The sequence below is a fragment of the Brugia malayi genome (genome assembly GCF_000002995.4).
Source record: "Brugia malayi strain FR3 genome assembly, contig: Bm_243, whole genome shotgun sequence".
In the NCBI taxonomy this organism is placed as follows: domain Eukaryota; kingdom Metazoa; phylum Nematoda; class Chromadorea; order Rhabditida; family Onchocercidae; genus Brugia; species Brugia malayi.
In genome coordinates, this window is record NW_025062431.1 from 1 (window position 1) to 9658 (window position 9658).

Here is a 9658-nt window from a genome sequence, read left to right on the forward strand (position 1 = left end):
CCTGGAATGAAGAGGTGGTTGGCATCCTCTTCTCTCCCCACTAAGTCAAGTCTGCGGCGCTTGACCTGCCTTTCGTTGATCACGGCCGCACACGCTCTCGGGCCCAATCGAGAGCGTGAACTTCTGTCGCCGCTCTCTTTTGCGCGGCCGTGAATCCGGGTGGCAGCAGGAGGTAATGGCCACAACGAGCGCAAAAACCTGAAATATTCATAATGAATTAGTCCGCCAACATTTAGATAAATCAAATATGCTAATGTTTTTAAAAACTAATTGCAAATTCCGCTTAGAAGTACTTACCATCCTGCTTATGCATTCTCGAGGCGTGAATACGCCACCCTTTCAATGTACCAAACTGCCTGCCGCAGATACCACACACTGAAAATAGAAGTGATTAGAAGATAGTAAAGAAGTACAAACTGTTTTTTAAAGCATCGATATAGATGGAAAATTTGTGACCGTTTTGAAACATTATAAAGAAGAACATTGTAACATTTCACTCATAAATATGATTTTGTCAGTAAAAGATTAAAGTATGATTATATTCCTTTAAAATATTACAAACATAAAATCATCTTCTAACGTTATTAAAATTATAAATTACCGATGTTCCTCTCTTCATTCGCTTGAACCACCGTGTATGGTTCTGCTTGCGGCACTAGCAACTCCCGTCGGAGCTGCTCCGGAAGATCCCCTAAATCAGCGGGGTGGAATTCTTCCGGTGTTGCCGCAACCGATCTATGCGTCGCCAGAACCGGAACATTAATCGTCCTCGTCCTTCTGAAATAGTTTCAAATTTGGTTTAAATTATTCAGCAGATAAAATTAACAAAAAGTTAGCAATTGTTCTAGTTATTACTTTGTTTACTACATGGTCACTACATTTATTTCAGATATCAAAGCTTACAGGACGAGTTCGCGAACCGATTCGACCGGTTCTGCAACGGCATTTGGTGCCACCGGTGCCTCAGTTTCTTCATCGCTTTCCGGCAGAGGAGCCCACTCTGCTTCCGTTGGCCAATTCTCGGCCTCATCAGTATCATTAGTTTCAGGCAGAGGGGCCCACTCTGCCTCTTCTTCGTAAAGTACCTGCTCCTGAGGCACCGGTTCTTCTCCATCCTGCCCTTCGACCTCCGACCTCCTCTCCGTATCCTCCAAGCAGGTTAGGAGCAGGTCTTCAATCTGAAAAGACCACATTTTAAGAAAGTACTTTCTATAACTCTTCATATAAATTAGAAGTATAACTCTTTCTATAATCCTTAATTGATGACAAAAAAGAAAAATGAATTTACCTGCTCCCTTTCGCGCATATATTCCTGTAATGCTTGGAGCATTACAGGTTCACGCTCCAAATATACCAGAACGTCGGAAATAGTCCGACGTTCTGGATTTTGGGCGACACGCGAGCCCGCTCTATAAAATTATTAAATTAATCAGATGCAAATTGATGATAAAACAATGCCAAATTACGCGTTCCAATTATATTAAAATTGATCACAATACTACTTATATCAATCATCAAATACCTTGCAATTTTTCTTTAACGCAATTCTAATTTAAGAAAAAAAAATTGAAAAAATAATTTATAAAAACATTTCCTACTTAAGTAATATTTCCTATTGAAGGGATATATGCAAATATCTACTTACTTTCTTTTGATGCACTCGATAAACGGCGCTATGAATCTCAGCATGTCGCACAAAAATTGATATTTTTCCTGAAATTAATTTCTCGATTATATTTTGGAAAATTTCGCACAATCTCATCTTTTTTAAGTCATCAAATACCCTACAATTTTTTTTTTTAACCCAGTTACAATTTAAGAAAAAAAAAAGTTGAAAAAATCATTTATGAGAATCATTTAAAACATTTCCTACTGAAGTAATACTCTCTCGCGCTCGGAGAATATATGCAAATATCTTATCTTACTTAATTTGCACGAAAACTCGGTGTATACCATTCAACCCATTTGCCCTTCACAGGGAATATCATTTGATCATATTCTCGATCTCTCTAACACATCCCAATCTGATGTCAGTCGTCATACTATGCTGGTTGCCATCATCTTCACGTCCATGGTTCTTATGTATCCTTTTTTTATTTATTATTAAGTTATGGTTGTATTAAGATTCTTTTTGTTTCGATTACATGCCTGAATATCATTTGGTTATTCCAACGAATCGTTTTTTTTTTTTTTTTTTTGAGGTATGTTGTTGAATAAAAATGCATTGATTCAAGCTAATCAGCCATTTATTGTTTTTAATTGCTATTAACAGAATTAGCAATTTCTTATTGTTGTGATACCAATTCATTTGAATCATTTTGCAGTAATTATGTATTACCACTTTTCATCGTTAGTTATTAATATATATTAATTCTGTTTGATTTCTGTTTTGATTAAAAATTCTGCTATAATTGTTTGAAATTGTTGAAGTTAATAAAATGTTAATAGTGACACAATTTCACCACTTATATAATTTTTGGACTACACATAGGACTATGTCTAGTTATTAGGCTTCTGTTATGCTTGCTAATATGCATTCTACTAGACATCTGTGATTTTAAAAGTTTTTTAACGTGACTTTATAAATTTTGACTGCTTACGTAGCTGTGAGATCGACAGGAGACACAAATATTTTCAAATACTCACATATAGCGTGGTATATCAGTACTATATTCCCTCAAAAATTTTTACATTTACGTATCACTTTTGTTCAGCTGAACATGTCAACAGAAAATATTTTCTAAGCTAATATCTTGAAAGAATGATTGCTGGTTTAGAAGATATTTCGAAAGATGAAAGTGTCTGGTTTCGGTACACTGAAGAAGCTACGGTTTTTTGGTAGTTTTGATATGATGAGTACTTCTGCAAATTTTGGCTTAAATGTTTTTATTTCGCAGTTGAAGGAAATGTTATTTCAGGTAGCAAATTCAAGTTGCAAATTGCACCAAGCGGTCATAGCTTGCCACCAAAAGGTTATGACTCAGGTGTGAACTATTATCAGGCTCCATCAGGACACGGCAACGTTGTAGTCAATGAAAATAGTGAACATTGTCAAGAACCTTTTGCTTCACCACAAATAATAAGATTTTTGAAACCTTATCGACCGCTTTTAATATAGTCACATAATACTTTAAAACGTATAATGATTGTTTCAAACTCCATTCAAATTTTGTTGTCTTTTTACTTTAAATTAGCTGAAGTATTTTGATTTAGTGGATCTTACATAGGAGGCAATAAATTCCTTATTAATTGATGTTGAATATATCAGGTGTTTTCAGTTTCTGAAAAGCGTTTGCTGATCCAAATGATTACAGTAAAGTTAAGCCAGACGACAAGATATCAATTGTTGGTTTGAATGATTTTGCACCTGGCAAGGTTAGAACAACCTTTTCTTGTAAATTCTTTATTCAACACTATTACTTTTGTGTTGTTTTATTTTAAGATATTAGTTCCTTATCAGGATGTGAAATTATACCTACATAACGTATGTGATTACGCATTAAAAAATTAGTTGACACTGTTGATGGTTCCATAAAAATTTCGAGTCTTGAAGATTTGGTTTTTTTTTAGCCATTAAAATGCATCTTGAAACACGTTGATGGTAAAAAGGAGGAGATCTGGCTGTCTCACAGTTTTAATGCGGCTCAAATCGAATGATTTAAGGCTGGCTCAGCACTGAATCATATGAAAGCAATGAAGAAAAAGTGACTCATTTCATGTTTCTATGACAGGAAATAGAAATAAGATGAAGAGATTGGTGATTGCTCTGAATTTTAGCGAATGATTAAGTTATAACATTTGTCCGCATATTTAGTTCACTTTTGTACTAATTTTACTCCCAAAAATTTCTATCTCATCTTCATATTTTAGTATTTCCAAAACAAATAATGATTGTCCAAAGTGATCTTAATGCGAACGTTTATATCAGCTAGTTTCCGATGATATTTCCTTATTTATTGCATTTATTGGAAGAAATTAATTTTGGAAATCGACTTGATAAATTAGAGGGAGAAGACTTAATCGATATTACTTCTGAATTTTTCAGGATTGAGTGACTGGTATGTGTGTAAACATGAGATGTATCCCTTATTATATATTGTATATCTTAGTGATCCTCTGATTTTGTTCGATTTCGAATTCTTGTGATAAAATGTTCAAGTCAGTATTTAGTAGGATTCTTTTGTGCATGTTGATTGCAGTCATTTTGGATAGTTGGACGGTCTTGATACTTCCCGTTTTTGTTTGTAATGATTGTACTGTTCATAATTCCTCATGTACTTTAATAATAATCTTATTGATTTCAAGTTTCTTTTGATGTTTTTGCATTTCAACATTTCAGGAGCATCAAATACTGGAAGAGAATTTTCGGAAACACAAATTCTTGTGGATAGTTAATAGGTTTGGAATTAATAGTTCTCTAAACAAATTACGATATTACTTCTGAATTGAAAATTAGAGGTTAGAGGGAAAGAAAACTGAATCAAACTGAGTACAATTATCGTTTCTCATCCTAAATAATAACATACATATTAATTTATTTAAATGCATTTAAATGCGTGTTCGAAGTTATACTGAGGAGTTTTATTTATTATACAGTGATATACAGACAGCAAGCGAATCACAACAAATGTATATTGCTCGTTAGGTGGATAGCATCCAATATATTTAATTAATGAATAGCTAGCTATGTTCAGGGATGGAATTTAAATTCATTTATGGATTTTGATTTAAGAACAATCGAAGCATGGGTATAGCTAATAATATTTCCTTATTGTAGTCTGGGAGAACTCTTCAAAAATACTAAATTTTTCCAGCATTATGAATAAAATTATATGTGAGATTCAAAATTTTTATTAATAGTAGAGTAGAGAGTGTGTTAAATTACTTCAGATTAAGAAAGATATTTTGTTGTTTTGGAATAATATCACATTAAGAAATATTTGCCAATTCGTATTTCCTTACTTTTCATCGAGTTCAATCGAGTGGAAAAAAAAATGTATAATTAGGAACTAAGTAATTCATAACTTTAGCATAATTCTATTGATGTACCCTTATGCTAGCCATTTTCTGAGAAAAGTTTGATTCTGAGTTCATTGCACGAAAATGTAAACATAATTAATCTATTACACGTTCAAAAACAAGACAGCAGGCCTGAACTGAACAAAATCAAAATTTCACATCAGAAAATCACCAGTGGCATAAATGACCAGTTGGGAAAAAAAAAAAAAAAAAAAAAAAACCGCGCATGACTAATATATATGAAATTTTATAAGAACTAATTTTGCCTTTAATTTTTGCAGCTTTTCTTAGCGAAAAGTATACGAGATCAAAAGAGAATGGGAAGGGATGATTAAAATGAATGAAGAAGATGAAAAGTGATAAAATATTTGAAAGAAAAGATCTCAGACTGAAAGATTTGCCTTTATTACAAGATAATGATGAAATAATTTCCTTATAAATTCCTGAAATATTTTCCTAAATGAATGTGAATAAAATTAAAGTTTTGTAGCTTCTTATCCCAGTATGCATTATTACTCTGCTATAAATCTCATTTCTCTGACAAATTGACTAGAACTTTAAAAGTGGGAAATTTTTAATTCAATGTTCTTATTAAAAATTTTCCTTGTAATTTTATTCGCTTCAATTTGTTAGTTTTGTCATTTTTTTTTAAAAAAACTGAACTGCAATAAGTGACAATTTGAATTTTCTGTCCTATAGGAAAGAAATATTTTTTGCTTTTTCTTTTTAAAGTGTTATCAAATATCATTTTTTTATTAGAAAGGATGACTGTATTCAGCGATCGTTTCAAAGAACTTTCGACGTTCACTCACTGGAATAATCATTGAACGTCGTAATTCACTGGCTAAATAATTGGTTGTCATCTCACTTACTGGTATCGCTGGATTGCTATGGAATCGAACATCTTAAATTTGATTATTTGTTAACAATAAGTGATTACAGAATAACTGTTACAATATATAAAGTCGTAACCGTTAAGTTGGACAGTAAACATAGCAATTCTCCATTAAAAATTTAAGTTATATATTAATTTTTATGAGTTTTCCTCATCTGAATTCTATATTCCATTTGAATTTTATACTACTAATTTAGTTACTTACCATTACGTCTTGAAGTCATTTTTGATGTCACTTGACGATTTCTTCGAAATTTGACCCCTTGATCGGATGGAAGATGCCAAATCGATGAAACGACTGCTGTTGGTTGTGTTACTATGCTGTCGCTGTTGTTGAGTGATGGAAAACTGAGAGCTATCTGTTGTTGTTGTTGCTGTTGCTGCTGCTGAAGAGTTGGAAAGTGAGTTTGACGTGTTCGGTGTGTCACCGATTCCTCTCGTAATAACGGTACGTCGTCTACGCGTTCCTCTGCAACGAAAAAATATGAAAGTGATACTGTCAAAAGAGGTATTCCAAACATTTTGACACAAAAATGATAGCACTAGTTGTAACTTTATAGCATATTGTTGATAAGCTAAAAGGAATGAATCATTTGCTATAAAATTTTTACTAGTGCTATCCTTTCTGTCATCAAAATAATGAAAAAAGAAAGAAACTACTGAATTTTAACCAAAAAAAAAAAAAAAACACAAAAATGTCATTTTACAAATCAATGCTGAAATGAAGGCATGAAGCAATTAGGCAGGAAAAGAAGGCTGATAGAAGGAATTGACAACAGCTAATAAAGTTCAGGCAACATGCTTTACTAATATAGAATTTAGAAATAACAAGCATGCATCACAGGATTGAAGAAGAATAATTATGTTACTGTCTATGATCACCATAAGAAGGTAAATTTGAAAATTTCTTCAACGAAAAGAAAGATGATAGAAATTTTATTAGAAATATGGATATATTTTGAAAAATTTTACAATAAATTATTGGTGATCTTAAACTTAGTACTAGAAAAAATCAAATTGAGCCTAAAATGCCAAGCCAATTTCAAACATTTTTACACATACTAAAGCTTACCGATTTTGTCGTTTTGGCAGTTCTGCAAACAACTTAAATTTTGAATAGAATTTTTTGAAGATTTTAGTAATTTTCAAAAAACAACAAAAAAAAAAAGGAATAAGTTTGAAGTGATGCATTGACATGTATAAAATTACCAAGAAGCGAAGGATGATAATAATGCCAAAGGGCCCTTGCACTTGCAGCCAAAAAAGCCTTGAAAAGTGTGTAAGTAAATAAGTAAAAGTGAATTGTAGCAACCCAGTGATGGACTTCTATCTCATTAACAGATTAAAAGATGACCCCTATGGTTCAAGCTGATTACGATAAAAGGTCATATCATAACTTACATTCGTCAAATATATCTAAGTTATCCTAAGCTTAATTTGATCACTGTTACATTCACATAAAACATTAGAAAAAATGAACCTACCATATTTAACAGGAAGTTCTTCACCGGTCAAATCAGCAGTTCGACGTTCCAGAAATGCCACCGTCTGCCTCAGCTCTTCAATTATTATGTCTTTTTGCCGTAATTCACGATGCAAGCGTCTATTTTGGGTTTCTACATCACTAAAAATAAAAATTTCACATTAAAATACATTAAAATTTACAAATTTGAAAATTTTTTTTTTCGTCAAAAAAACACAAAAATCCTCTAAAATATTTGATAAATCTAGTTTTAATTGTCATAAATAATAAGAAAATTTTGCTGAAAAAAATGAGACAAAACAAATAAGAGGAAAAAAAAAACAAAAGAAAGCTTTAAAATATTTAAAATACTTCAACGATGACTGATTTTCTTTGTCGGCCAGCAATAAAGACATCTTCTCATCAAGCTGAGAATTCTCCAGACATTTTGCCGAGTATAATGCCGACAACTGAGCTAATTCTGTACTCATTTGCTCCAACATTTTACTGTAACAAGAAAATAGGCAAAAAAAAAAAAAAAAAAAGAGTCAGATATATTGGAATAAAATATTTAAATAATCTTAATGAAAAGTACTCTCACCTCTGCCTTGTAGACTGTACATCGATTCTTGGTTCGGCAGAGATATTTGTTTGAGAAGAGCTTATATTATTACCACTAATACTACGAACTTTTTCATTAATATTTTTTAATTCAGCATCATGCGCACGCTGTACTGCATCCAAAGCCATCCTGCAATTTAATAAAGAAGATAATTTCAATATTAATTTAATATGAGAACAACGAAGCAAGAATCATATTAGAAATCAACAAGAAGAAAGACGAAAGAGAGAGAATTGTAGAATAAACCTTAAAATTTAAAAAGTCAGATTAACCTTGTTCAAATGCATTAATACTAGTATTTCAAATGCATTAATACTAGTAAAATAGATATTCCATTTTATGAAAAAATACACATACGCTTTTGTTTACTGATGTAAGAGGGTCTGTTGCTCTCAGAATTGCTAACCATGTCGGATCATAAGACAGATTTAGATTTAATAATTAAGTTTTAAACATTATTTCAGCATTAAAATTAATTAAATTTTTAAACAGTGACAGTTTTAAATCATTTTTGCAATTAAAAATAAATTTTAATTCAAATTTAAAATGTTAATATTGTTGCAATTAGTATTAGTAATTGTATATAGAATTTGAAAATAAGTTCTAGTAATAGCAAATTTCAATTTAATTAGGTGTTTAAACAACTAAAAATATAACTTAATTTGAAAAAAGGCATAATTTGAACTTAATTGATTACTTTCTATGCTCTGTATGGGCACTGGTCACATTCGGTGAGGTCATTTTTCAACTTAAATAATGTTAATAAATAAGTTTTAAACATTATTTCAGCATTAAAATTAATTAAATTTTTAAACAGTGACATTTTTAAATCATTCTCGCAATTAAAAATAAATTTGAATTCAAATTTAAAATTCTAATAATAAGAAAATGCTGCAATTAGTATTAGTTATTGTATATAGAATTAGAAAATAAGTTCTAGTAATAGCAAATTTCAATTTAATTAAGTGTTTAAACAACTAAATAATATAACTTAATTTGAAAAAAGACATAATTTGAACTTAATTGAATATTTTCTATGCTCTGTATGGGCACTGGTCACATTCGGTGTGGTCATTTTTCACCTTAAATAATTTTAATAATTGGGTTTTAAACATTATTTCAGCATTAAAACTATTTAAATTTTTAAACAGTGATAGATTTAAATCATTCTCGCATTTAAAAATAAATTTTAATGCAAATTTAAAAATTTAATATTTAGAAAATGCTGCAATTTGTTTTAGTTTTTGTATATCGAACTAAAAAATAATTTCCGGTATCAGCAAATTTGAATTTAATTAAGTGTCTAAGCAACTAAAAACTATAATTTAAATTGAAAAAAGACATAATTTGAACTTAATTGAATATTTTCTATCCTCTGTATGGGCACTGGTCACATTCGGTGTGGTCATTTTTCAACTTAAATAATTTTAATAATTGAGTTTTAAACATTATTTCAGCATTAAAATTAATTTTTTAAGTTCTTGTATTAACAATTTTCAATTTAATTAAGTGTCTAAACAGCAAAAAATATAATTTAAATTGAAAAAAGACATAATTTGAACTTAATTGAATATTTTCTATCCTCTGTATGGGCACTGGTCACATTCGGTGTGGTCATTTTTCAAACTTAAATAATTTTAATAATTGAGTTTTAAACATT

At 30.7% G+C, this 9658-nt stretch overlaps 3 protein-coding genes across 3 annotated transcripts; 1 reads left to right on the forward strand and 2 right to left on the reverse strand.

Moving 5' to 3' along the window:
- Nucleotides 1-79: 79 nt before the first annotated feature.
- On the reverse strand, nt 80-1689 carry Bm17290 (Uncharacterized protein; the record flags this gene model as incomplete). The annotated part of the gene is made up of 6 exons (XM_043083087.1): nt 80-198; nt 298-375; nt 602-777; nt 904-1178; nt 1289-1409; nt 1646-1689. 6 exons carry the CDS (start codon nt 1687-1689, stop codon nt 80-82), a joined length of 813 nt encoding a protein of 270 aa, XP_042939021.1.
- Nucleotides 1690-2792: 1103 nt separating this feature from the next.
- Bm17291 (Uncharacterized protein) lies at nt 2793-3657 on the forward strand (the record flags this gene model as incomplete). Its single annotated transcript, XM_043083088.1, has 4 exons — nt 2793-2838; nt 2898-3117; nt 3315-3375; nt 3571-3657. The coding sequence occupies 4 exons, from the start codon at nt 2793-2795 to the stop codon at nt 3655-3657; spliced, it is 414 nt and encodes a 137-aa protein (XP_042939022.1).
- Nucleotides 3658-5774: 2117 nt separating this feature from the next.
- Bm7766 (Uncharacterized protein) lies at nt 5775-8126 on the reverse strand (the record flags this gene model as incomplete). Its single annotated transcript, XM_043083089.1, has 5 exons — nt 5775-5923; nt 6120-6383; nt 7399-7538; nt 7749-7883; nt 7978-8126. 5 exons carry the CDS (start codon nt 8124-8126, stop codon nt 5775-5777), a joined length of 837 nt encoding a protein of 278 aa, XP_042939023.1.
- Between the last annotated feature and the right edge of the window lie 1532 nt (nt 8127-9658).